Source organism: Calypte anna, chromosome 19 (assembly GCF_003957555.1).
Source record: "Calypte anna isolate BGI_N300 chromosome 19, bCalAnn1_v1.p, whole genome shotgun sequence".
Lineage (NCBI taxonomy): Eukaryota > Metazoa > Chordata > Aves > Apodiformes > Trochilidae > Calypte > Calypte anna.
The window spans coordinates 63170-90606 of NC_044264.1; the positions used below are offsets into that span (position 1 = coordinate 63170).

General features: G+C 45.3%; 1 protein-coding gene across 1 annotated transcript in view; it reads left to right on the forward strand.

Moving 5' to 3' along the window:
• The first annotated feature begins 260 nt into the window (after positions 1-260).
• The window catches only part of MYBBP1A (MYB binding protein 1a), a 56901-nt gene continuing 29724 nt past the window's right edge, over positions 261-27437 (forward strand). Inside the window, exons 1-23 of the mRNA XM_030462529.1 lie at positions 261-447; positions 570-665; positions 1500-1583; positions 1988-2062; positions 2472-2579; positions 3619-3809; positions 4100-4267; positions 5747-5864; positions 8165-8454; positions 9369-9476; positions 10084-10209; positions 10838-11041; positions 11563-11671; positions 12072-12159; positions 13206-13357; positions 14073-14162; positions 14821-14961; positions 15699-15863; positions 16785-16942; positions 17409-17543; positions 18655-18763; positions 20952-21083; positions 22267-22335. Of these exons, the coding sequence (XP_030318389.1) occupies positions 277-447; positions 570-665; positions 1500-1583; positions 1988-2062; positions 2472-2579; positions 3619-3809; positions 4100-4267; positions 5747-5864; positions 8165-8454; positions 9369-9476; positions 10084-10209; positions 10838-11041; positions 11563-11671; positions 12072-12159; positions 13206-13357; positions 14073-14162; positions 14821-14961; positions 15699-15863; positions 16785-16942; positions 17409-17543; positions 18655-18763; positions 20952-21083; positions 22267-22335 (3087 nt within the window). The 5' untranslated portion in view covers positions 261-276. The remainder of the gene's footprint in view (positions 448-569; positions 666-1499; positions 1584-1987; positions 2063-2471; positions 2580-3618; positions 3810-4099; positions 4268-5746; positions 5865-8164; positions 8455-9368; positions 9477-10083; positions 10210-10837; positions 11042-11562; positions 11672-12071; positions 12160-13205; positions 13358-14072; positions 14163-14820; positions 14962-15698; positions 15864-16784; positions 16943-17408; positions 17544-18654; positions 18764-20951; positions 21084-22266; positions 22336-27437) is intronic.

Sequence of the window (27437 nt, forward strand, 5' to 3'; positions counted from 1 at the left end):
AGCGATGAGGAGAAGCCGCAACCCTGAGGGAAGACCCTGAAGGGGAACTCGGGGCGCTGAGGAGAAGCTGCGGGGCTTGAGGGGGTGGCGGAGCGCTGAGGAGAAGCCGCAGCCCTGAGGGAAGCGCGGCTATCAGGGCGCTGAGAAGAATCAGCGGCGCTGAGGGAACGCGAGGTCTCAGCTCCGTTCCCCCTCGGTCCCGGTTCGGTCCCCGCTGCCCCGGAAGAGGCGGAGCGGTCGGTGGAAAGCGGCGGCCCCACGTGTGGCAGAGGCGGCATGGCGGAGCTGGAAGGAGCCGGGGGCGGCGTGGCGGCTGCCGATCCCCGCGGGGTGCTGCGGCAGGGCCGCGCCTTCCTTGACTTTTTCTGGGACATCGCTAAGCCGGAGCAGGAGGTGCGGCTGGAGGCCACCGAGAGCCTCCTGAGGCATCTGCGGGAGGGGAGGAAGGTGAGCAGGGGGCCGGGGCGGCCGTTCCTTTCCCCGTTCCACTTGGGTGCAGGCACGGGGGGAGCCCGCGGGGCTGAGGGGAGCGAGGGCAGCTTGGGAGCTTCTCTGGGTGTCTCTTGCAGGACGATGAACTGAAGTACGCCCTGAAGCGCCTGGTGGAAGGACTGGGAGCCACCCGGGAGGCCGCCCGCCCAGGCTTCAGCTTGGCCCTGGCGCAGGTCAGTGTTGGGCTGAGTCCTCACCAGCCCCGGGCTGTTCCTGGGATCCTGGTTTGGTGTTTGTAGGGAGGCCGGAGGGCATACCTCCGGCACTTTTCTGCATGCCCGTGGCTGAGAAGGCTCTTGGAGTAAGCATGGGTAAGATGGGTAGTTAGAAATGATGCTGAGCTGTTTTAGAAGCAACGTACTTCTGAAGGGATAAACTATACCAGTAGCACTCATTACAGAATTCTGTCCTGCTTCAGGAATCACCCTGAACCTGCAGACTCAGACCAAGTTTTCAAATGTGTTGCATTTAAAACTGTTGTCACTTCTTAAAATTGACTTGTTCCTGTTACTGTGCTGCTTCTATGTGAGATTTGGAAAGACAACCCTCTAAGACATACTTCACAGGGGGGTTCTCCACACTGAGTCTGTAACAGAGGGAAGCAGCAGCTGGGATCACCAGTGGGATCTTAGCTAATCTCACCTGACACGTTTTTAATAACAGAAGAGCCTATGTTCTTCCCACTTAGATCAGGCCTTGCCCACACTGAGAAGTTTAATTATTTCTGTTAAGAGGGTCATGCAGTTGCAGCAAAATGTTCTGATTATTTGCCCTGCTAAGGTATGGGGAGAAGGGGGTGGAAAGCAATATCAAGCATATATATTTATGTTTATGGTAGTTCACATGCTGACACATCTTGTACTGATCTACTTGTCTCTAGTCCAGCCTAATAAAGCAGCACATTTGCTGCTGTACTGAACAACTGTTCAGCTCTGTGTCAGCTGAACTTGATGCTACTTCATAAAATGGAAGAACTGGGAACTGAGCTATTCTCCCCATCTCCTCAGGTTTTAAAGGCTTTTGAGGAAATTTCAGTGTGCAGTGTCCTGGACCAGATCAAAGAAAAACACAGCCTGGAAAAAGTGAAAAAGGTGAGTCAGCCCATGGCATCATTGGCCAACAGATAGTTTAAATGAACCTTTTGCTATTCTTTGAAGGCTTGGTGCCTGGATATTATTGTTTGGGGTGTTCTTGCTAAAGCAAATGACTGTAATGAAATAATAGAAATATTTGTAAAAATTGGAAGTTGATGACATTGTTATTGGGCCCTTTTTTAGCTGAGATTAATCCATGTGACAAAAAGATCTAGGGTGGTTCTTTAATGTTTTAAGTGCAGGAGGTTGCTTTTCAATGTGTTATCTTAATATGGCAAGGTGCTCAAGGCTATCCAACCATCTTGTTCCAGTGCTCAGAGCTGTAGCTGAATGTGAAATATAAGTAAAGGTCATTTTCAGCCTCTTTTTTTTTTTTTTTTTTTTTTTTTTTACCTTTTCAGAAACTTGTGAGAAATGCTGCTTTTGGAAACTTTTTTGGAGTTATGGCTCTGTTTCAGTCTGGCAGACTTGTTAAGGTAAGATGACTGTTACGTGGTTTGTCAGGACTGGCTCTTGGGCTGTCTGAAGTGGAGAGAGGGTCTAGAGAGAAAGAGAGGTCACTGGCTAGTGGGTGAGATGGAACTTGAAGCATCAAGCTCAGATAATTTCTTTTACATTATCCATGGATGTTTTTGTGCTTTTTAAATGCCTAAGTAGAACATAGGAGCAGTGTCAGAGAGTGCAGGAGATTGCTGCACCTCCTGGAAGGAAGGGATGTGTTGTCATCAGCCAGAAAACACCATTTTGGGGAAAGGCTGAGTGGGCCGTCAGGAAGCAGTTGTGTTTCTTATTACAAATAAGGGTCTCAAGAGTGGATTATTACCCGAGCCTTCAACATAATCTTGGATTTATGTTCTCTTTTTTCATCTTATCTCTGCTTTCTAGGACCAGAAAGCTCTGCTGGAGAGCATCCAGCTTCTCCAGCAGCTGGCACATCACCAAGCACACCTCAGAGACCTCCCTAGAAAAGCTCTTGTTGACATCATGTCTGAGGTACAGCCCCAGCACGTGGTGGGTGGGAAGGGCTTTGCTTTGGGGACTGTTTTTACCTCTGTTTGTTCACAGTTGAAAGTTGAAGGGGGGGTTGTGGAAGAGTGAGTTTAAATTATGGAAGCTGCTGCTCTGGTTTAGCTGAGTCTGATTTCAGCAGGGACAAACCTCTGGTCTGGTTTTTCCCAGTTGACTTGCTCAGAAGGGTAGAGAAGTCCAGTTGCTCTTTTGAATAGAGGTGTGCTGACACCTCTGGACACCAGACCTTTTTTATGCACCAAGCTGGAGCCTAAGGTTGAATTTTGGGCTGCTGGGAGTGAAAGGATGGATACAGGGACGTGGGACAAAGGAACTCTTGAGTATGGAGTGAAAGAAGAGGGTTTGTTTATTGCTTTCTTTTATGCAGATATTGTTGGTGGATCTGAAGAGTAATAGGAATGTTAGTAATGAAGCAATGTTTTGTATGGAAGCGCTCTGGGTCATTTAATCTTAATATTAGGCTTAAATGTATTTTGAATCCAGTCTTTAAAAAACAAATAGTAAAGCAGTTTTTGTGAGTTTCTTACTTTATTGATGAAAATGTCAGATCCAGTTTTCTCTGAAATGACTCAACAGAGTTGTTTACCAGGAAGTCTTACCAAAACAGGTAACCTATTTTCTGGAAGTATTCCTGAGCTGCACAGCTGTACAGGCAGAAGCAGTCAGACAGCAAGAGAAGAATTGCAGCTGGAGTCAGTTGGCCAGAATTCCTAATTGATGACAACAAATTGTCTTGCTCCGCATGCTTAAGCACCTGGGGACTGTGTGGCAGAACTGGACACATCCATTATTTATTTTTGCTTGTGTTACCATAAAGGTTATTTCTAGACCTTCCAAAATACTGCAGGCTTTTACTGAAATGCCCTGTAATGCAGATATTTTACTACACTATACATCAAGTGAGTAAAGTGCCCACAGATGTTTCTCATGGGCTCTCACCTTCACATCAAGTGAGCAGAATGCACACAGATGTCTCTCTCATGCAACCTTTGTTCCTCCCCAGGTTCCTGAGAGGGTGTTTGAGGAGGTCCTCTTTGACATCCTGAGGAGTGACCTTGCTTCAGCCTTCACATCTCCAGACAGCTTCCACCTTTTGCTTGTGGGCATGCAGAAATTCCCCAGTGTCCTGAAACCTAAAAGTCTGAAGAAGCTGTTTGGTTCCCCTACTGTTGTGAATGAGGAAAATATTCCCAGGTAAGCTTTTTAAATAGAGGAGTTTCTCTTAAGTAAATGGTTCTCTTGGCTGGCAGTGAGAGAAATGTGGCTTTCATCCTGGTACTTGCCTGCAGTTGCCACTGCAGATGCTGTTAAGGGTTAGGTGCTAACTGTTGTGCAGGTTCCTAAATTATAGCTCTGTCATTTCTCCCAGGAGGCACAGCTTCCAGTGCTTAGGAAATGTTCTGTGTCCTTCAGCAGGATTAATTTGGCCTCCAGCAATCCCCTTCCAGGCCAGACCTCTCCCATTATTTGCTTTTTTCTTCTAGACTTGTAGAGCTTCTGCGAAGTGTTGCCAAGTCTGAGAAGAAGGACAAGAAGTTGCCTGGTTTAGTGTTTGATTTGCTCCAAGTTTCACTGAAGGAAGATGCCTTTGAACTCTTCTGGAAAGAAGGTGTGGAGAACGGGCTGTTGAAGGAGAAATCAGGACCTGTGAGGTTTGTTTTAACATATTTTTTTTTCCATATTATCTGTTTCTTGCCTCCATTTTTCTGCCAGGCTGTGGTAGGATGGAGTGCATGGTTTCTTGTGAACAGCCTGAGAACACTTCCTTTTGCTTATTTAGATATCCATGAGAAACTTTATAGGGAGCCTAAACTCAGAAGTTAGTAAGATTTCCTTTGAATTGTGACATTTAAAAAAAAAATTAAAGCTAAATTTAACTGGGGCAGTACCTAAAAGTCATGCACCTCCTTGGGCATAAAGGTGCATTACAGTCTATAGCTTGCTTCTACAATAGTTGTCATAAGAGCTCTGCTGTCCCTCTCTAAGCAGCTGGCAGGGAGTGTCATTGGACTTTCTGTGATCTAACAAAGGCAGCTCAAACCCCAGTTCTGAAATTTGTGTCTGATCCTGCTGGACTTGTGCTTTGTGGGATGGACTTAATTAAAATGCTTGGATGTATTTGGATTCTGACATGGTCCATCTTTGGAAGCAGGATAAGGCTGTGGCTGGCATTATAACAGGAGCTGTTTCAGCCCCTCTGGCAAGTCTAATACTATACCTTTGTGGGATTTTTTTAAGTTGTCTGTTGAGACTCCTGCCATGTAAAACTGATGGAAAATTGGGAATGAAAGTGTGAGCCTTTTGGTGTGGAGCATAATATAATTTGCACCCTATGAAGGCAATCTGTGGGCAGGTTTCAGTCTTTTTTTAAAGAAGTTGAAAGTTATGGACGTGCACCTCCAAAAAAATTGAACAAATTACATGTGTATCACAGTGAGAAGAAACAATTTCCAAGCCTTAACAGTTTAAGTCTTGTTTTATTTCTTGGATAAGTCTGAAAAAAACCTTTGTGTGCTGAAAGGGGTTGCTTTTTTTAGCCTCATTTCCTGCAGAAATGGGGCTGGTGCTGCCTATCTGGTAACTCTTGAGCCCACTGGGCAATTTTGGTAAAATTCGACAGCAAGTTGCTGTCAGAGGTAGGTAAATATGTGTAGTGAGGTTTGTGTTATGCCTGTGGAAACTAAATGTCTGGGGAGAGGAGATCCAGAAAATGGATTGGTAGAGGGGATCCAGAAAGTGGATTGATAGAGGAGGTCCAGAAAGTGGATTGGTAGAGGGGATCCAGAAAGTGGATTGGTAGAGGAGGTCCAGAAAGTGGATTGGTAGAGGAGGTCCAGAAAGTGGATTGGTAGAGGAGGTCCGGAAAGTGGATTGGTAGAGGGGATCCAGAAAGTGGATTGATGAAGAAGGAACTGTTGGTGAGAACTCCTCAGTTTCAGAGGACCTGTTGTGGGGAGAGATCATAGCAGCTCTCAGAGAAGAAAAGCATTGGTCACTAGGATTTTTGAACAGAGGATCCATGAATTTTTGGCTTCTCCCTGCATGCTCTGTGGAGCCTTTCCACTTCTTTCTCTTCCCCTTGAGCTTTCCTGCTGAGCCTCTGCCTGAGGGAATTTTCTCCTTCCCCTCAGCTATATGTGCTACAGGTTGCTGGGCACTGCTCTCCCCGTGCTGTCCCTGGATCAGCTGCAGATGGTTCTCCAAGGGAAGGTGATGCAGCACTATGGAGAACATGTGGTAACCACTCAGGTAGGTCCCCTCAGAACACCCCTCTGCCCCCTTTCCAGTTTCATGTTGTCTTGTATATAAAAAAAAAAGTTTGTGATTTTTAGACCTTGGATTCTTACTAGAAGTAAGTCCGACCACTGGTTGCAGTGGGCTGAGCCTACACTGGTTGATTTTCAATTCATCTGTGTATTTTCATTCAGAATTATTTTAAGGCTTTTGAAAATGTCAAGCACTGACCCACCTGCTTTTATTGATGTTGCTGAGATTGCTCTGGGGAAGCAGAGGAAGAGCAGCCCTCAGTGTATCAGCAGTGTCCTATGTCATCCTTTAACAGTCCTTTTGATTCTGCCTGTCCAGAAGCTCCTTTTTTGTCTGTCATTGTGCTGGGTGTTACATGAACATTTGGAGGCAAAGACAAAAAGGGACAGCTCATGCTTTTGTTTTTGTTAGTGCTTGTTTCAATAAGCACATCTGAGGTTTAAGCACAGATTTTATTTGGGAACTGGATTTTTGAACTCTTCCTGCTTCCCTCCAGGGAGCCCAAGAAGCAGTGCAGCCCTGCCATAAAGTGAGGCAGAAAAGGGAAATATTAATAAAAAACAGGTTGCTGGGTTATTTTTTTTTTTTTTTTTGTGGTAACATAATCCGAAGCCTCCTCATGTGGGCCCCAATATCATTGTGCTTTCTTGGGAGGGATAAGACACTGCAGTTATTCTGCTCTGGTATCAAAGCAGCAATAGATGTGTGGGTGTGCTCTGAAAATCATGCTTACCATGGTGCCTCTTCTCCAGTGATTCTCCATTGATTTGGTTGTTTTCCAGTTTTTTGCTTTTTATGCCTGTTGCTCAGTGAATTAGGATGTGTTCTTCCATGTGCATCAAAAGTATCTTAATTGCTGTCTGAAATGTACAAATCCATTGAAGGCAATGGATGATTGACTCAGGTGAAAGAGCAACCCCTAGCATTGATAATGAGGAAGTAGCAAAGATCTTAATTTGAATTTGCTGGCTTTGTGGGGTTGTTTTCTTTGGTTCCTTGACACAAGCTCTTAATTTTGTGAAACAAATATTGTTATTTTGTACTTTCTTAGCCCAATCTGGTTGTTGGAGATGAAACTATAGAAAGCTTGAGTTTTATATTTACTAACAGTTATTTTCTTGAATCCACTAATGGTTTTTTTTCAACAGAGGAGCAGATGTACTTGATTTGCGTTTGTTAAGAGATGGCTGATGAACCCCCTGTTTACAGCAGTCTCTCCTGGAGTTTTTTTTTCCCAGCTTTCACACCAATTCACAAGTATTGAGTTCTCAAGCAGTGGAAGCAGAAGCTCACTAAGTTGTGCTTACTGTGAGATTTTTTGCAGGGCTATTTTTGTTATAATTGGATGGACTTGTAGTTAATTAGGAATTTATAGCCCCATCATTTTAAAGAACAGTGTTCCCTGGGCTTTCATTACTGCTTCTGCTCCCTCCAGGTCACTGCACTGATCAGGACATTGTACCAAACAAGTTGGTTTATTACTTCACAAAAGTTGCATTGCATTTTTGGACCAAAACCACAGCTTGCTTCCTTCTAGGTTGCTCCACTTATGCTTTTGCTTTTTATTTTTTTTCCAGAACAAATGAGTGGGTTTGAACACTGTGGGTTATGAAAGTACATAAGGGAATAGGATGTGTGGGGACATGGGATGTGTCCTGGTGATCTGCAGCTGCTGGGCAGTGTTCCAAGGCCAGCAGCCCCAGCTGGGTGCCTTGCAGATCAGTGGCAGGACTTGAGGTTAGGACTTAGCACAAAACAGCAGCACCTCAGGATATGGTTTTTAGGTTAAGACACATGAACTCCCCCCTCCTTTCAGGATGCCTCAACATTTCTGAGACATCAGGGAGAGGAGGGATTTGTTTTACCCACTGTAGGCTGCAAATGAGACTGGAATCAATGTGGGGAGTTTCCAAATTTAATTGGAATGTGAAAAACATCCTGGGCTTTCAACCAAAATGAGAGCAGATCAACCCAAGAGCTTAGCTGTTCTGGCCAGCATGTGGTCCAGCCTGCTGAAGCTTGGCTGTTTGGGAAGGTGCAAATGAAAGGGTTGAAGTTGGTGCATGATTTTGTGATTGGATTTTGTGATTGCTTGCAGTGGCTGCTCCTGTGTGAGGAAGGCCAAGAGCTGAAATCAGTGACCTGCAGCATGCCTTGTGACAAATGTTCAGGCATGTGACATTAACTTACATCCTGCAGCCAGATCAGTGAAGTGATTTGTGTTCTCACAGGCACTCAGGCTCAGTGTGGGGTTCCTAACCTGCTTGTGTGTGTTTTTTCAGCTTCCAGATCGATTCAAGTTTGCTCCAGAGATGGAGAAATATGTAGATGAATTCCTGAGCAGCTGTGATGACCCCGAGAGGCAGATGGCAGTGCTAATTGGCTTCTCTACTCTCACCAATCAAGGCTACCCAGTGTTCTCCAGCTCTTCCAGGGTAGTCAGGCACTTGCAGCCAGGGGTGTTGCAAAAATACATCCACTGGCTCAAAGACATGTTCCTCAGGCCAGACTTGGATTGTTGTTTAGACTTCTCAAGTAACAGACAAAAACAGAACCAGGGCAATGTAAACAGGTGAGTGTATCCATGAAGCACCTTCCTCTTGTTGTTTTGTGGTTAAAGCCACCTCTGTGAAGAGGTTTGGACAGCCAGTGGTTGCTGGATTGCTTGCCATGAATTAGCAGTTGTAGCCTGCTCCATTTCCTCTGTCCCAGAAGGAATGGAATGTTTCCAGTGTTCACCTCTTTTGCTGGGACCAAATTAAATTCTGCCTATAGGAGCAAACATGGTGAGAACCAGCCAGGCTGACCAAAGCAGACCAAGCCTTCTCTCTTGTTTCTCCAGCCCTGACATCTGCTTTGGCAGAAATGTCCAGTGGCTTCTTTTTTCACTACAGATCCTCAGGCCTGTGTAGCTGTTGTGCATCCCTTTTATCTGACCACTGAACTGGCCTGAGAGCTCTCATCTCCTTGGCCCACAGCAAAGCATCCACTCCATGTCTCAAGAGTAGTCTGTAAATATTTCCATCCTTGCCAGGCATTTATAGCAATGTCTAGCTAGGAAAACTTCCCAAGAGGAAGTTCTGCCCTCCTTAGTGCTGGTGCTTGCTGAATACCCACTACTTGGGGCTGAAGGTAGTGGATTACTTACATGAGCTTCTTCCAAAGGAGGTGCAAGCTCTCAGAATGGTGTATCTGTGTTAGTTGTGTACCTGTAGCCTCACTCTGCTGACTGTTGAAATCCTTGGAAGTGCCTTTTGCTAAACTTAGTACCTCAGTGGGATAAATAAGACTTTTTTTCCACAATAAAAGGCAAACTTGGGAAGATTGTGCCTCTTCTTATGTCCCTGTTGCTTTCTCACTCCATGCATTTTAGTGGAAAGCCTCGACACAACTGAAAGTCACCTCTTGGTGCTGTGGAATGTGTGGTTTGTATTTATTTTGGAATGGTGTTCAAACAACTGATTGTGTCCTCTCCCTTACTGAAAGGGCACAGCAGAAGATTCCTCGATTAAGGAAATGGATCATCCACAGACTTGCTAACATCATTGAAAATGCAGGGATAAAGGATGAGAGCCTTGTGATGGACATTGCCAGGTGAGAATGATTTAAAGACTGAATGCCACATGTGCTTGAAATAATTCTGGTTAGCTCTACCGCAGTATTTGAGGTAAGCTCTGCCCATGACACAAAGTAAATTCAGTAGTGGAAATATTCCATAACAGAAAGTGCTTTCCAAAATACCTTCTGCAAACTTGAACAAACTCTTGTCATAAATAGATGCCTAAAATCAGTCCCAATTGTTTTCAGTAACTGTTAGGTTTCTGATTACCTGGGCTGCTTGAAGATACTACTTGTAAACTTTGCATCAGGTTTCAGTGAGTGTTTATCTGTCAGTGTAAAGTTATTGGGGAATATGACCCAATCTGGCAGTCTGGTTACTGCATTGTGTGGCCTCAACTGCTGAGACTGCACTTGAGTGAAGTCCTGAGCATCCTTCTCTTTTCTTTTACTCTCAGTGCCTTGAGGAAAGAGTCCTATTGTAAATAGTGATTTTTTATTTTTATTTTTTTCCTAGTGCTTGGGGCATCCTGGAATAAAAATCTGGTGTATATGTGGCATTATTCTGTTTGAACACATGGGCTGGTTTTGCTTTGTTATAACCAAGTGGTCTTAATTTTGTTCTTGTTTCTGTCCATTCTAGGTTTTGCTTCTTCCATGCTTTTTTTGAGGCCAAGAAAAAGACTTCCCAAATCTGTGAAGCAAGTGTCCTTCCATCAGAGCCTCTAGATGAACAGACCCACTTGGCAATAGAAAACTACTTCTTTGGGTAAAGATTTTGCTTGCATGCAGAAGCTTGGAAATTTCTCTTTTTTTTTTCCCAGAGGATAAGATCAGCCTGTAAATGGCAGGACAAGAGGTTTTGTGAACTGCTATTGGAACATTTGTATGGCACCAGGACCAGGAAATGGCTTTTTTTAAGGAGACCCTAGACAGATTTCCCAAAGATCCTAAAGTTTTGTCCAATAAAAAGATAATTTTGTGTGGTAAACCAGCTGATTATGTGTGTGGTGATCAGGGAGGTGTGGAGTTGAGCTCAGACTGCTTTTCCTCATGAAATTATTCCCACTGCCACTGTTGCAAACTTGAAGTGGAAGGACCCAAGGGAGAAGTGGTGATGATGTGCATGTTTCCCTCAGTCCAGGAGAAGCAGAGGATGTGGTGGGGCATGGAATGGGAAACAAATGGGAATAATGGTGTCCTTTGGGGCACCAGGTGTGCTTTGCCACTGTGCTTAGATACATGCATGGCTTGAAACTTAGGCCCCATGAATCTGGGTTGCAGTGAGTGACCAGAGCTCAGGGCTGAGAGTGCTGCTCTGGTGGGTGTTGTTTTGGGACGTGTGAGAAAGCATCTTGTTCCTCTGACAGTAATGTGCTGGCTGGTTTTCTTTGTAGCTTACTTCAGACTTTAAACAGCTTGACTGTTCTGGGGGATACAGCAAAGGCTGCAGCCTTGAGGGAGAAGCACATCCATGGTGTGACTGCAGATGGGAAGCTGTGGATCTTCCTCATTGTTGAGTATGCTGACAAGCTGCTCTCCAGTGAGCATGTCAAAGCTGTGAAGCCTTTTACCAAGGGACAGAGGGATGCCTGGGAGAGGTGAGACAGGGCTAAGAGAAAAGAAATTGCATTCTATCAGCCTCTTGCTGGTTTTCTGTCTGCTGTAGCAGAATCATTTCACAGCAGTGGCAGTTCTGTTTCTTCCTTTTGAGGATCCTACTGAGTGTCAGGATGCCTCTCATCACCCCATTCCTTTCTTCCTGCTCCTGGGTGTCCTTTTCTATCTGTGCTTACAGTTCCTCTCCCAGACATGACTGTAACTCAGTTAATCCTTTTTCCTGATAATGCCTATGTTGACTTCTCAGTGAGTCTTTTCTGAGCTTGATTTCCCATAAAGGTCTGTGCCTTGGCTGCAGGAATTTGACCTCTGCCCAAGTGCAGAGGTTTTTGAGCCACACAAAGTGAGATGCTGTTGTTGGGTTAAGGTTGTGTACTGTACTTATGTCCAAGTCTGATAAATTAAATGTTAAATGGTACTGTAGATTTGGCAATTTAGTTTGATCCTAAAAGAAGATTTGCTGGTTTAAATGTGAAAGACTCAAACGAGTTTCTTTCCTCAGAACACTTCAGTCGGTGCAGAACCTGCAGAAGAAAGAAAACAAAGCAAACAGTACCAAAGTCTTTGCTTTTCAGCAACTTCTGCTTTTAATGGCCGTTCATCTTTTCAAGGTAAGACCTCTGAAGCATATTTGAGTGATGTAAAATGTGGGGATAGCTGGGATTTCCAAACACTGAGCTGGAGAATTTCTTTGTCTTCAGAGGTCTAGTCTTTCATAGCCTCTGGCTTTGAGAAGTGGAGAATTGGCAGCTGATGAACTGGGGTTCTTACCCCAACTGTAGACATCAACTTACAAGGGCAGAGCTTGTCCTGAACATTAGTTTTGTGCTTAATTTGCTGCCAAGTGAAGCAGTTTTTACTTAGTTTCATGTTTTGTTCTGCAAAGGGGTTGTAATAGCTGATTTTAATATTTGTACCTACTTAGAGTGGTCCTTAGATTCAGAGTGTGCTGCTTCTGTTGGTAGTGGGAAATTCTGAGAGGGTGTTGACTATCTGCTTGTGATCAAACAGAATCAGTCTGAAACAATGGATGTTCTGAGTGACCTTCTGAACTGCACAGAGAAGGCATTCAGCAAAGAACCTAAGAAGAAAAAGACTGGTGAGTCCTCCCTACAGAAAGAAATGGAGTGGAGTTGCTAATGGTCTGCCAAAAGACAAAAGGTGGCAGTTCTGCAGAAGTCAAGCACACTGACTGCATCAATTCAGGAGAATCACCTCTCTGCTTCATTCTCTTTCCTTGTCTTTCTAAACCTCTTTTCTCTTGCTCCACCTCTGTATCTGCGTCCTCAGGGGACTGAGTTCCTGGGTGCCTCTGAAAGGACATGGGAGCTTCAGAGCTGGCCCTTGGCCAGATGAGCAGTGGCCAAAGGAGTTCAGTCTCTTTGAGTCCTTGTTCTCTTCTGGCCAAGAGCTTGACTGAAGTGGTGTTATTTACCCAGACAAAGCTGTGGGCTGTCGTAACAGGTGGCAGGCCTAAAACTTGGTTGTTTCAGAGCTCAAGTTTTAGGTAAATTGAATATGTAGATACAGCCTGTTTGCTCTTTTAGGCTGGTTCTTGTTTAGGGCCTGCAGACTGGATTGGGACTTGACCAGAAAGAACCTGGCTTGCTCTTTTAACTTCCTTTGTAGCTGTGGTCTTGTTCTCCTTAAACCTCTGTGTAAATCTGAGGGTGCTGTGAAAATAATAGCTGTAATTCTGTGGTGGCTTAGTTGTATGTAGCTCAGGATTCCCAAGCTTCTGGTCCAGCTTCAAATGTCAGCACTTTCCAAGGGCTGCTGGGAGTCCTGATTCCATGGAAGAATCTATCAAATGTTTTTTGCTGCTGGTTACTTTTACGTGGCCTAGTAGGTGTTGCATGGTTTGCAGAACTGTGAATCTAAGTAATGATACAGTCAACAGTAAGTTTAACAAGCTTTGCAGTGGCCTGAGGACAATTTCAGACACATTTCTCTCTGATGGTTTGTAGCTTTCCAATACAGCTTCAATCTTGAGCTTCACACTTGATTATTTCTGCTCTGTGTTGCTGCCTAAGTACCAACAGTCATGTAGAACTGTTTTCCTTGGTGAATTTTTCTGTAGTATCTTACTGATGTGTGTCCAGGCACTGGTTTTGCCCCTTCCTGTCATTCTTTGTTCCTGTGCAGACAACTCAGAGCCAGGATGGGTAGAGGTGATGGTGGAAATCCTTCTCTCCCTCCTTGCCCAGCCCAGCCTACTCATCCGGCGGATTTCCAAGAGTGTCTTTGTAAGGATATGCCCTAACCTGACCAAGCGGGGGTTGCAGCTGATCCTGGATGTAAGTGAAGCACTAGCAGGGCATTGTGCTGTTGGTCTGTCTTGTCCCTAACAGATACACAAGCATGTCTCTGTTTTGGGATTAAATAAAAGCCTCCTTGATTTCAAAAATACCTGGCACAATGTGTGCTGCTGAGTTTTAAAAGTAGCTTCCAGAGAGACTTGTTCTTTGTTGCATTTCTGTTTTATTGTTTGTTGGGGTTTGGTTTGGTTTTTAATGAGAGCCTGAGATCTGCTAGTTTTAAGCTATATTCTTTGGTAGTTTTAGGCTGAAGGAATTCCTGGGTCACTTATAGCCGGTAGTTTTTAATATTAGAGTGCTAATGGTAGCATTTTTTTTTTCCTAGAAAGGCTGAGTATAGAGGTGCTAACAATAAGTGACACCAGCATCTGAGTTGGTTGTACCACTGAGTAAGGTGGTGTTTTCTGAGAGACTGATAGGTGAATTGAAAAGATGTAACTGGTACTTTGTATGATGAATGTAATACTGAATTTGTAACAAATCAGAATGTGTGATGTAACCAGCTTCCTGAGTTTTCTTCGCCTTTTTTGTTACTTACAGAAAGAATTTAGCACTTTAACAAACATGATACTGTAAGGTGAATGCCCTTGCTTTGTCTGTATTCAGCTGTCCTTCTGTACCAAAATTCCTGTCTGTTGTACACAAGAAATGTGACAAAATGAAATGGTGAAAAACCACAACTCTTTTTTTGCAGGTTCTTGACCCATACCAAGAGCAAAATGAAGAAAGTGCTGTTGTTGTCATGGAAGAATCAGACAAAAAGACCATATCTGCACAGGACACGGTAACTGATGAGCCATTGCCAGTGAATAACGCTCTGCAATCCTTTACTGTTTAAAAATCATGTTTCTCCTGACCTTTAGTAGATGTAATTGCCTTTATTTTGTCTGTTGGGCTATTAAGATTTATTTTAAAAGTGCAGCACACAGATGCCTTGTTGGACGTGCATGTTTATTGTCTCCTGGCCTTGAAGGAAAATGCAGTTGTAGGGATGGTGTCTGAATAGGTGACTTCCTGAGAAGAAATGGCTGAATGCTGAAAATTAGCACTGGCTTCTCCTTTTTGCAGCCCCAGACTGAATGGTTGCTGTGATGCACAGCCATCTGAATTCAAGATCTTGGCTTTTAAGAGCAGCAGAGATTTGAGTCCCAGAGCAGCACAAGCATTAGCAGAAAGGAATGTCAGCTGGGGGTTGTTACTTCAGATGTTCCTTAGCTTTTTGAAACTCATTTAATATGACAGAGAAGTCTGTATTAGATTTTGCTTTTAGCTCTTCTCGTATCTTGTTGCCTGAGTGTCTTCACTTGAATCTGCAGGGCTGGAAGCCTGGCAGTGGGCTGAGGGGGGGGGCTTGAGTTTTTATTGCTGCACGGAGACACACCTGAGGATTGAGTAGGGCCTGAAGAATGGCAAAGTCATGAGAGAAACTTTTCTTTCCTCAGGATGAGGAGGGAAGTGATGACTCCTCAGAGGAAGGTAGCAGTGAGGAAGAAAATGAGAGTGGAGCTGAGGAAATGAATGAAGAAGTGGATGATGCTTTTCGCAGTCAGCTGATGAATGTTCTCCAAGCAGGGAATGCACTGGTATGTTTTCACTGCCTGCATTGATACAGACACCAAGATTTTTGGGGTAGTGAAAGATTATTTAATACCCACACCCTATCTGAGCCCATGCAGTGGTAACCCTGACAGTCATCTTTCTATGGCATTTGAAGCAGGAGGTCAGGATCTTCAAAGCAAGCTGTGGGAATCAGTCACTTGTTCTTTTATTTATTGTCAGTGTGTCTCGAGTGGTTTAGCTTGTCCAGGGTAGGCTGATAGAGCTTCTATTCCTGCCTGTAATAAACCAGATTGATGTGTGAACTAAAGCACTGAGATACTGTTAAATGGTCCCTGTATTGGCTGCTCTAGATGGAGGAGTGTGACCTCTGTAGGCCACTCTGGAGACTTCTTGTAGAAGTGTTGGAGTGTGATTTAATGATTCAGATGAAGGCTACAGATGTAGCAACATCTTAACCTCTGTATTGAAGAAGCAACAAGGCAGAGGGAACGGGTGTCAAAAGCCTCTTCCCTCTCCCAGTCCTCTAGCTGTATCTGCTAGTACTGTGCAGCCAGGATTAATCTGGTAGGATTTCTGGATTTCTCCAAGTTTCTCCAGAGCTGGATTTCTCATGGGACTGAGCATGTTTTCCCTCCCCATGGTGTTACTTTGGGTCAAGCTACATCCCTACTGTGAGCTTGGTCTTGGCTGGGGTTCTCTTCCCACTGTCTTTTTGAAGTGCATAAGATGACATGTTGGTTTTGCATTCTGAAAACAAAAGGGAGGAGGTGAGAGTGATGAAGAACTGGATGATGAGGCTATGATGGCTCTCGACAAGAATATCTCAGCCCTTTTTGCAGAGCAGCAGAAAAGGATCCAGGCAAAGAAGGATGAGAAGGACAGGATACGGAAAGAGAGGATCCTACGGAGGGACTTCAAGATTAAGGTGGGAGATGAGTGCTTGGTGTGAAGACTTACTAGCATGTTAGTTGTAGCTTACTGCATGTCATGAGCTACTTAACACTAAGCAGCCTGGACATTTATATGTGTCAAACTCCTAGAGGTTGGGACTGAATTGTTGTGGCACAGCAAGGTCGTGTTTAGTGACTGGGGCTTCCCATGCCTGCTTCAGAACCAAAACCAAGAGTGTCTTGTCAAGAACTGAACTCTCTTTTCCAGTTGCTGTTCTGAAATGTTTCTGTTTATTAGATCCCTTCCCAGACCTACCCAAGGGCAGGTGCCTGCCTGTCAGTTTCTATAAACTGGACAAGCTTGATGTGCCTTAGTGTGACTTGCCTGAAGTTCCTCTGGTAATATTGTAGTTTGTTTGTGGGTTTTTTGGGTTTTCTTTGCTCCTTATGTTAAAAATACCAGGAATTATGGGTAAAACCCTGTAGTTGTTTAGGACTATAATACTGACTTCAAGCCACCTAATGTCAGCATGGTCCAGGATAGTTGGGCATGCAGGGACAGCTCCAGCCACTCACCTGTAGAATTGTCAGATTAGCCAAGATGAAGACTGAGTGGTGTAGGGAGTCACTGGCTTTACTGAATTTCCATTCTGATGCTGTGCTGTAAGAGGCTGATTCTATGCTAGTGCAGTGTCTGGAAGTCAAGAGGGCCTTGCTGGGGTGGGAGCTATCAGCCAGTGGTGCTAAGAGAGATCTCTGCAAAATTGTAGTGACTGCAGCCTGAGCAGGTGGCAGTGATTCCCATGGCTGCTGTTTCTAAATTGTATCCCTGCATAGTCTTCCTCAGTCCCCTCCAGATGCTGTGTAGCCCCTTCCAGTCTGAAGGAGCTGCTCTGGGTAGATCCAGTGTGTTTCACAGTCTGGGTTGGTTCTGATGGCAGTGAATGTGTTTGCAGGTGCTGGATCTGATTGAAGCATTCCTGATAAAGCAGTCAGAGAATCCCCTGGTGTTTGATGTCATTGAGCCCCTGCTTCGTGTGATTGAACAGTGCATGAGCACAGACTCTGACAAGCAGGAGGTTGACTTCCTCCAGAAAACAGCCAGTATCTTCAGGTAAGTGTCCTCAGTCTTCCAGAGAATGGGTGATGGCTTTTAAGAGACAACAGTGGTGTTGGCTGAAGCCCCTGAGCTGCTCTTTCTAGGACTGAAGATGGCACTTCAAGTGTCAAACCTGTCTGCAGGTGGAAACCTTAAAAACAAACATTGGTATTGCCAATAGGAAGCTATGTCATTGGATTTCTCTATGGAAAGGGAGGTCTCTGACCTCCTTTCAGACCATGCAACATCTCCCTAGGCTTAGAGTTGCTGCTGTGGCTGGAAGAAAACTCCCAACAGGTTGTTATTGAGGCAAACAGAGTGCAGATTCTCTCTGGGGCCCGATGTGAGGCATGATACAAGCTGCCCACAGCTAGCCCTGTTTTGATGTGTCTCCCTGAGCTCAGTGATGAGGGCTCAGCCATTGATTCCCCTTCTCTTTCTGAAGGTAATGGCTTTGGGTTTGGTTCTGATCCTCTTTCAGGAACTCTTTGTGCCGAACTAAGCAGTACTGCAAGAGAGTGGATGCTCTGCAAGAAGATTTGCATGCTTTTGTGGAGAGGCTTGTGGGAAAAGCCTGCAAGCACACAAACTCTTCTGTGGCTCTCTATTATTTCAGGTGAGTGTTAAGGGGTTGTCTCTGCTCAGTGCTGTGGCAGTGGCTGGGCTGTAAGCAGGCCTCATGTTGCATGTTAAAACAGTTGGAGAGATGTGAGACCTGAGGCTGGGTGCCAGCATCTGTGTTTAACATGAGAACCACTCACTCCTCCTGGCAGTCTGAAGCATTTTCAAACAGATGTATGTTTTTTGGTGATCAGCCACTATGGGCTCTGTGATAGAGGAATGGTTGGTAAAGCTTTGCTGATAGTGGTAGGAAAAGCTTCCTGGAGGCTTTGCTGGGGAGTAGTGAGGTGTGTGTGATTTCAGTGTGGGGATCAGTGGTATTTCAAGTCCATCTGAAGTGATTGTTTTGCAAATACTCTGGTTACCTGTCTGCATGATAGCACAGTGAGGACAATAACAATAATTATGGGTCCTGACTGGACCTGCATGTGTACATGGACCTGTATTCACCCCTTTGCCACTGAATGCAGGTGAGTTAGGGTCAGCTCTGTTAGGAAACATGACTAACCTTGCTGTTTCCTGGTGTAAATAGGAGTGCAAGTGACCAGCAGGCTCTCTTGTGACTTACAGGCAGTTTCAGGAGGATTTTCATGCTCTGCCTGGGATTCCTCAGCACAGCTGTGTATGCAGTGGGTACCATGTTCCATGGTCAGCCCTGGGTTGGCTCTGCAGCACACCTGGCCCTTTGCAGTGGAGCTGTGCCCAGTTAACACAGCCTGTTGTGCAAAGCAGCAAGCTGCACAGGATCTGCCCCAGTTCTCCAGGCACACAGCAGCCTGTGCTGAGAGGGCTGCACTGCAGTGCTGGCTGAGCTCTGCAGGCTCCTGGGCAAATGCCAAAGCCTTCAAGCAGCTAGCCAAAAGCATGAGTTTGAGGAAACCAGGGGCCATGTCTAACTGGAGTGACAGATAATTAGATGATACCTCATAAGATTTTTTTTTTGTCTCAAGGTTGGCAGGAGTGGGTTTGATTGAGAGAAGGGACCTTCTCAGACTCTTTATATCCTTGGTACAGAATAAGCTGCCTCCATCACTTGGTATCTGCCCTCAGGTAGTTTTGCAGGGCCACTGTGGTGACTGCTATGTTCTCCCCTTTTTCTTTTTTAGTGCCTCATTGTACCTACTTAAAGTGTTGAAAGGAAATGTGTCTGATAAGTCATCAACTCCTACACCTCTGCCAGAGAAACAGAGCAACACCATCCCACAGGCTCCTCAGGTGAGACAGCAGGCTGCTCTTAAGGCCATCAGGGTTCCATTAAGCCACTTTGCTGAGTGGGTCTTGCTTATCCAGTCTCACTCTCCCTGCTGCCTGCAGACACCTCTCTACGTGACTTCTTTTCCGTAAAGCTGTCACATTCTCCATCCTCTCTGGCCCTCGTTCTCCTGCCTTTGCAGTGCCTGCTTGCCCATAGCCACCAGGGGCTGCTGATGTACAGTGAATGCAGGCTAATTGCCTAAGAAGCGTGATGTATATTTATCCTGCTCTCCTGGCTGGTTTGCTGTCTTTTCAGTCAACCTCCTGGCTGTGTTGTGTTCTGAGAGGCACAGGACACTGCTGGATGAGAGTGAATTCCTTTTCCTCTGAGCTTTGGGCTGAGTTACCTCACAGTAAAGAAAGTCAGGAGCAGCCCTGATTTCAGTGGTAGTTTGCAGAAAAACTCTCTCTACTTTGGTTGTGCTGTGGGTGTCTGTTACTCAGGGAGCATCACTGTGTGGTTCCCTTTCACCTCCTGAATTTCACAGGTTGCTGAATTTGGGGACTCTTTATGTTGTGCCCAGTCCAGTCACCTCCAGCAGTCACCTGGCAAGTAGTGTTTTACCAGCTGGTCTGATACTTGCCTCTGAACCTCTCAAATAGTGGGCAGGAATTAGTACCTTAATGCTGTTGACATTTTTTTGGGGGGAGGGGGGAGAAAAATAAACAGGGCTTCCTCATGACAAGGAAAGAGCCTGGAAATTACAAAGGTTGAAATACTACTAGGTGCTGAAAAGAGAGGCAGTGTTTCTAAGGCTTAGTGAGAGACTATAAGTGTTCATCTGAGCAGCTCTTGTTCTGTGCTGAGCCTTTTTGGAAAGAAAAAACCAGAGATCTGTGGGTAATACAAACAACACCACCTTAAGGCTAGACTGAGACATGCTTCAGAGCATCCTTTTGCTTCCTTGGGGAAGGCTGTTATTCCTACAGGACAGGGCTCTGGTTTTGATCAGTCAAGGACTCAGGCACCAGCTGAAGGAGTTGCTGGTGGGAGGGATGCAGTTGAGTTTGTGTGATGCAGTTGACTTAGTTTGTGCTGCCCTTGTGTTGGAAGTTTTGCAGTGAGGAACCAGAGACAAAGGTGTGGCGTGTTTCCAGTGCTTTGTGAGCATCATCTGGAGCTCTTCAGGAAGCAGCACAGTAATGGGAAATGGAAATGGGGCAGGCTCTATGGTGCAATAGCCAAATTTATAGGAAAAGTTGCTACAAGAGAAATTGTTGACTCTAAACAATCTGCATGGGAGGAGCAATCCATTTTTCCCATGCAGATGTGTAGTCACATAAGGATTAAATATAGACACTGGAAAACTGGAGTCATGTGTCTCAGGATCCATCTCCTCTGGTCTTCTCTTGCCTGTGTTCAGCTGCAGTAGAACTGGGGAGTGTGACCTCAGGAGAGGACACAGCATTCACACAGCTTGACCATGCTGCATGACCATGGGAATTGCTTGGGCAGAGCTTTTGCAAAAGGCCCATTGTGAAGCTCACAGCTTTGACCTCCTGGGCCTTAGTGGTTTTTTTCCTCCCAGAGAGCTGTGCTTCCCTGGCAATATGAGGAGAGTCAGGAATGTTGGGATAGGATGCTCCAAGCACTTTGCTTTCCATTCAGCCCCGTGGGGTTGGTGTAGATGCTGAGCAGGTCTTGTTCCCCAGCAGAGGGGGATGTTGGAGTGTTTATGCAGTTCTGTGACTGCTGGATCCTATCAGAGTTGGGGTTTGTCTGCTGGGTACCAGGAGGTCCAGGCCATAGCTGCCAAGTGCACATAGCTCTGGGTATCTACATACATTGATACCTATAGATTCAGGTTAGCTGTGAGAACATCACATGAACAGCATGGCTGCTGCAAGTTGATCTTTGAGTGCTCTGTGAACCTGCTGTGTGTTAGACATGGCCAGCACAAACCTGGAAGCACAGCCCCCACACTCCACACTATCCTGTAGGCAGTGTATGTGCTTATACTACTGTTGATACTGGGGGGAGCATGTTTGGGACCCACTTGGTTGTTTCTTCATGGTTCTGGGTTGCAGCTTGTAGACCCATGTCCTACCCAGGAATGTCCAGTTTTGGGTGTATAGAATCTCCAGTGGTTCATCCTTGTGTCTCAATGGAGCTTTTTTTTGTTGTTGTTCTGTTTTTTTTCCTCTCTAGCTTTTGAGCACAGGTTGTTTGGATCTGGAGAGGGTGACTGGAATATATCAGCAAGCACTGACACACTTCTTGACTAAAAGGAACAGTGCCCTCACGTGCTCCATGTTCCATGATCTCTTCAAACGCTTCCCGGTAAGCACTGCTGACTGTGTGGCATCTCCTGCTGGCTCCAGAGGACACTTGGAATGCTGGGGGAAGGAGGGAGAGAAACTTTCCCACTTTTTTTATGGGCTTTTAAAACTGCTGCAAGGTTTCCTAGGATCTTTGCCTGCTCAATTCTCTGTGTTTTGATAGCAACACTTGCAGAAGGCCAGGATCTTGTTAATGGTTTGGACTGGGATACTGCATGGAGAATAGGACAGTCACAGAAACATTTTGATTGGAAAAGACCTTTAAGGTCAAGTCCAACTTGCCAACCTGCTAAGTCCACCCATAAAACGTATTCCTCAGCACCATATCTACTCATCTTTTAAATCCCTCCAGGGATGGTGACTCAGCCACATCCCTGCACTGTTCCAATGAGCAGAAGAGCCTGTTCCAATGCTGGTGAATAAATTTTTCCTGATATCCAATCTAAACCTCCACTGGTGCAACATGAGGCTATTTCATCCTTGTTATTTGGGAGAGGAAACTGACACCCACCTCACTACAACCCCCATCCAGGTAGCTATAGAGAGCAGGAAGGTCTCCCCTGAGCCTCCTTTATCTCCAGGCTGAACACTCCCAGGATGCAGGTGAACAGAAGGCTGCTCTTTAAAGCATAGCTTGGGAAGCCCTAATTTTTCACCAGTATTCAAGACAAATGGATGAGCAAGGTTTGCAAGGTTTCCTCCTCTAGAAGTTGTTTTGATCAAGACTTGTGTCAGGGGCCAGATTTAAGGTAACCTGTCTCCAAGGGGAATTTTCTTCTGCCACACTTGTTTCTGGTCACTCCAAGCTCTGATGTTCTCCAGTCTAACTCAGCATGTTCTCCTTTGCCTCTGGGAGTGTTTCTCTGAAGTGAACTGCCTACATAAAGTATCAGGCAGATGCAGTCATCAATCAGGAACCAGGCAGATCACAGGAGATGAAATCTTTGCCTGATTTTTCTAATATTAAAGTTTTGCTGCTGATTTTGTTTTGATCAAGATTTCACTCTAGGCTGGTATGAGCAAAGCTGTTGATTTCAAGTAAACTGTTGATTCTCTGGCACTTTTCTCCTGTAACATTTTCATCTCACTCAAGAAGCTGTGTAAAATCTAGACTGTTTTGCTTGAAAAACAAACCTGTCTGTCAGCAAACCACTAATAAGAGACTGGGTCTTTCTTTGTTACAGATCATGTGTAAGCCATTAGTAGATACTCTTGTCAAATCTATCACAGCAGGAGCCAGGCAACATCAGCAGGTAAGCAAGCAAGCAAACAAACAAAGCTGTATTAAATAGTCAGCTGGAGAAGTAATTTAATCGTGGCAGCTCAGATGGTGCTTAATATGCTGCTTTCTGCCTTTGTGGTTGCCCAGTTTTGAGAAGTGGGCTTCTTGGGGGCTTTTGGAAATACTTCCTTAATGCTTCAGGTGTGTAACTGTAGTTGTGGAAGTTTATTTATTCCCAGTCATTGGGGTGCTTTGGTAGCATCTCCTTTTAGAAACTGCCTGCAGCTTTCAGGGTTAAGTTTAGATTCCTTCAGTGACTTATTCCTTGGTTACTTTCTTATTGCTGAGATGTTCCTGTTTTAATGTAGCCCATTCTAATCCTTGCCACCTAATGCTTACTCCAGGTCAGCTGCTTGTGTCTCTTCTGAGCCTTTTCTAGGCCATGTGTTTCTGTGTCTAGTTTAAAACCACCTGTACTATAGATCAGATTTTTTGATGCTTTAGTTGAATGTGCCTAACACAAAATTAACAGAGCCTTACAGAACATTGCAGGGTGACTGCACAGCTCACTGCTGCATGAGCAGGGAATCCTGGCTGGGATTTTCTCTGCAGCTGGGGTGCCTTCCACCAAAACCCTCAGGCCACAAGCACTGTGTCTCAAACTTTCCCATCCCCCAGCTGTAACATGCATCTGTCCCTGCAGAAGTGCATCCTGGAGTAATCTTTCTGTTCCAGAAATACCCATTTTATTGTTTCTGATCATTGGAGTGGATGTGTTAACAGTAAGGCTGCTTTACATTGTCAGTGAAAACTGCATTTCAGGCTCTTTTACCCAAAAGAAAAGGCTCTGATGTGAACAAGACAACTACAAAAAAAAAAAAAAAGGTGAATTAAGGCATTAGTAATTTCAGTGGGTAGAAATAAGGATGTGTTACACAAATAACAAACAAATTAATTACTAGGCACGTACTTGATCCCACCCTCAGGAGACCAAGAGCAGCATCTCAAGCAGACAGCTTCATTTATCTGGTATTTGGTTCCCCACAGGGAATAGCATTGTCCTTCTTTGATAACTCTGGGCTTCCAGATTTATCTGCTCAAGCTTTGTTTCCAGACCCTATTTATCTGGGGGTGGGAGGAGTAGGGGAGGATGTGCAGTGCACTGTGTGGGGGAGACCCACACAGCCTGGAGTCGTGCTTTGTTTTGTTTTTTGCAGACTGCTTCCTTTCTAGGAATTCTGAAATCATCAAGGGTCCAATTTGCCAGGTTTTCAGTTGAATTTTCCCACTGATTCTCAGTGCAAATGTGCTTTGGTGGTATCCTAGGGGGTAAAGCAGTGGGTATAACATCTCTGGAGCCCTCTGCAGCCTCTGGCAGCCCTTGAGCAAGTGAAGTAAAGGGGCTCAGCTACCAGCAGCTGTCCTAACTCAGTCCTGAAGACACAAAGGGTCTCCTGATACCCTGACTTAACCATCAGGGCTGGCCAGAGAGGCAAGCAGTCTCCTATTTTCAGCCCCTGAATCTGAGTGTCCAGTTATTAAACTAGCACAGTCCCAGAGACTTGAGGCTTCATTCCCCTTCTGACACTCCTGTTATTAATGCTGATGGTGCTGGCTGGGCCTGCTGCCTCTGGATGAACAATTGACCCCACTGTGATTTTGACTTCTTGGCCTTGCAGATACCTTTGGCAGGGAGTCCTCTGGGCCATGCTGGCTGGGGGGCTGGTAATGAACCCTGGGCTCTGGCCCGACAGGGCTGCTGGCCACTGGCCCAGCTGGCTTTGGATGGAGTCCTTTCCCAGGGGGTGGGAGAAGGGGATGCACCTTCAAAATTGAGTTTTTTAGTAAGTTTGCACAAAAGGAAAAGTGGTTCAGGAGGAGGAAGATGTAAAGGTGGTGGTTTGTTGTTTGTTTTGTTTTTTTTTTCTCCTTCCTCCTCACCCTGAGCTCTGGGGAATTTGTGGGTGCAGCATGGAGGCAGGGGGGCTGTTCCACCTTTCAGCCACACTGCTCCTTGAATACTTTTAAGGCAAGGTGGTATGTACATGTCCAGCTTTTACATCAGGGATCTCTGTTCTGTCTGGGCCCTCTGGTGTAAAGCCCAAGTGGATCACTGGTGGCCCTGGACTGACCTGGTTGAGGTGAATTGCAGCAACATTTCCTGCGTGCTCAGCAAGCCTGGACCTAGCCAGGCTTTTGTCAAGAGACAGCACACCCAGACTCCATGTGAAATCTTCTAGTGCCTGCTCTTGTTGGCTGCTGCAGTGTCAAACTCGATTTCTGGGCAGTTGTCACTGAGAACAGATCCTCCAGGAAAGGCAGGAGCTGTTGTGATGCTGCTCAGCTGGCAGTGGTTTTGAGAGGAGCACCCTGGGCTCTCCAGCCCCAGCCACTTGTCCTGACCCTGAGGACCTTGCTGGCTGTCTGCTGCCCAAGTGTTTTATGCAGTTGCATTGCAAGATGGACATGAGGATGATTTGGCTGAAAACATACCTTCCCCTTGCTCACATCCTTTTTTTCCCCTTTTGCTGTGTTTAAAACTACTTTTGGTTATTCACTGAGCTTTTTCAGAGTGAGTAGAGGGGCAGGAGTGGCTGGGTGAAAGCTGGGGTTTGTTTCTGAAAATAGTGATGTTTGTTAATGTGAAATTATGGCTTCTGTAGACTGGAAAATACTGGAAAGCAGAGTTTGTCTGTGGGGACTGCTGGCTGTAGCTGATAGTTGAGCTGATCCAGCTCAGTCTTGGGTTGCTGCAGCCTTTCTGCCCATCCTCTCTCACCTCCAAAATCCCAGAGAATATGGAACCCTCAGCAGCAGTGTTGTGTCTGTAAAGAGAGGTGTTTGTAGCTATCTGCTCTTCTGGGAGGTTCATTTCTTTGGCCTGTGTGATAGCTGTAGATAAGGAAGGTAGCTAAAGGCAGGTTTATCAGAGGGTGCATCTTGTAAAGCTTAATAGAAAAAAAAAAAAGAAGAAGCTCTAGAACAAAAGCTTTAGTGTGGCTGACATCAAGTCAGTCCTTTTCCTCTGCCACTGCTCCTACATGCCTGGAGCAGCAGTAAGGTTGTTCAGCTTCATTCTAAAGTCATTTGTGAGATAAAATGCACAGAGTTTGGGAAGTGAGAGCTCTTAAGGCAGTTTTAAGCCTGGCTCACAGTGGTTGGGTTGGTGGCTTTTCCTAGCAGTAAGCTCAGCCTGTTAACACGTTGTAAACTGGAGAAGTGAATTTGCAGTGGTCTTACTGAGCTTGAAACTGAAGTTTGTACATGTGGCCAAATTCTGTTCCCCTGATATTACTCCTGCATTGTGGGTGCCTGCAGGAGACAGCAGCACAGCAGTGTCCCTGGAAAAGGAAAGAGCTGAAGAGATGGGTGTCATTGTGGAGCAGGGGAAGGAAGTGTGCTTGACCAGGGAAGGGAGATTGTTATCCCACCTGGATTTCCTTAAATACCTCTTTAACCCAAATGTCAGAAAGGTACAAGATGAAGATCTGACAGTGGATCTGCAAAGTCTCCTCGTGACAGACAATTCATGCACCTGAGTTGGACTTCTCACCTTTTGTGAGGATGCAGTTGAAATGCACTTTGACTGACTCAAAGGTTGGACTGGATGATCTTGGAGCTCTCTTCCAACCTAAACATTCTGTGATTCTGTGACTGGCAGCTGGTGCTTTGAATTGTGTTACCTGTTAGCTGGCCTATTTTCCAGCTTTCCATTTTCTTGAAGTGTGGAGCTGAAGAAGAAAGACTGCTGGCCCCAAGGTGCCTGCTGGCAAGTTAAAATGCTCCAGACTTTTCAAAACTGGACACAGTATTGTTTGGATGAAGAAAATCTGGTGAGTTTTGCTGGTGGGTTGTTTTTCTTACATGGATACACTACAGTAGCAGTCTTCCTCCTAAACTCTTGCTCATCCTTGCTTTCCCATCTGTATAATTTAAACCAACATATAACTTAAAGCTGCACTGTCTTCTCCTCAGAATGTGGCCTGCCTCATGCCTGTGGTGGGTTCCTGCACTGCTGTCTACTGTAGAAAGAAGTGAGTAGTAACTAGATAAAATCACTAGATTGTAAGCAGCTACAGTGAAGTTTTCCAAGAGGATCTTTAGTGCCTGGGAAGTGCTGCAAGCAAAAAAGAAAAGGTGGTGAAGAATGACATTTTTTGGATGGTCTAATCCAGCTTCTTGGAGGCAGTTCTAAAGACTGAGGTCCTGAAAATCAGTCCCACTGGACCTTGTCAGTTCTGTGATGGCCAGCAGAAATGCTGTCAGTGGGAGGAAATGGAACCAGTGCCCACATCACAATCTTTTTTATACATACAGAGAGATTTGATAGCTTTTTCTTAGTGAGAAGGTGCTTACACCTCAGTGAAGTGTAGCTGATCCCATGCCCACATGCATACCTGCATACATATCTGTGCTCTAAGCAGCTCAGGTCTGAAGGACAGCTGGGGAGGTAGCTTTCAATTTAAGAGTGAGATGGGAAAATGCCAGATCATCAGAAAGAGAGCTCATGCTACACCTTTGAGTTGACCTGGTGGCTAATACACTGCATTAAGCTCCTGGCACAGATTTTGCATTGGCAGTGCAAATCCTTGCAGTGAGCCAGCAGAATGTGTGTGTGGTACTGAGAGGTGGAGGAGGCTTTGCTGTTTTGTTGAGTAAGGATGTTGCTGTCAGCTTCCCAAGCACCAGACACATTCTCTTGAATTCTGTTTATAAAAGAGGTGGTGTGTGTGTGAGCTTATTTTCACTTCCTCCTTTCTCATTCAATTTGATCTTACTACCACAATTGTTCTCCAGGAGATCTTGACCTTCACATTACTTCCTCATGCCTTGTTCAGGGGGTGCATTCTTCTTCATACAGACAAAAGGCTTGGGGGTTTGTTTGTTTTTTGGCCTGTGCTGGTGAACGTAAAGCAGGGATCAAGATGTATTAATTTAATGATTCAGCTACATACCAGAACCCTCCTGGGCCTTAGGTGGGGAATGTCTTCCCTGGTTTATTTTTAGCAGCATCAGAACAATGAGCACTAACACCTCCTTCCCCACTCTGGGCAGTCTTGGGCTGTCCCTCTGGTGTTTTTTTTATTGTGCTGAGGTTCTTCCTGCACTGCTTTTCCCCTCATTCTCACTCCT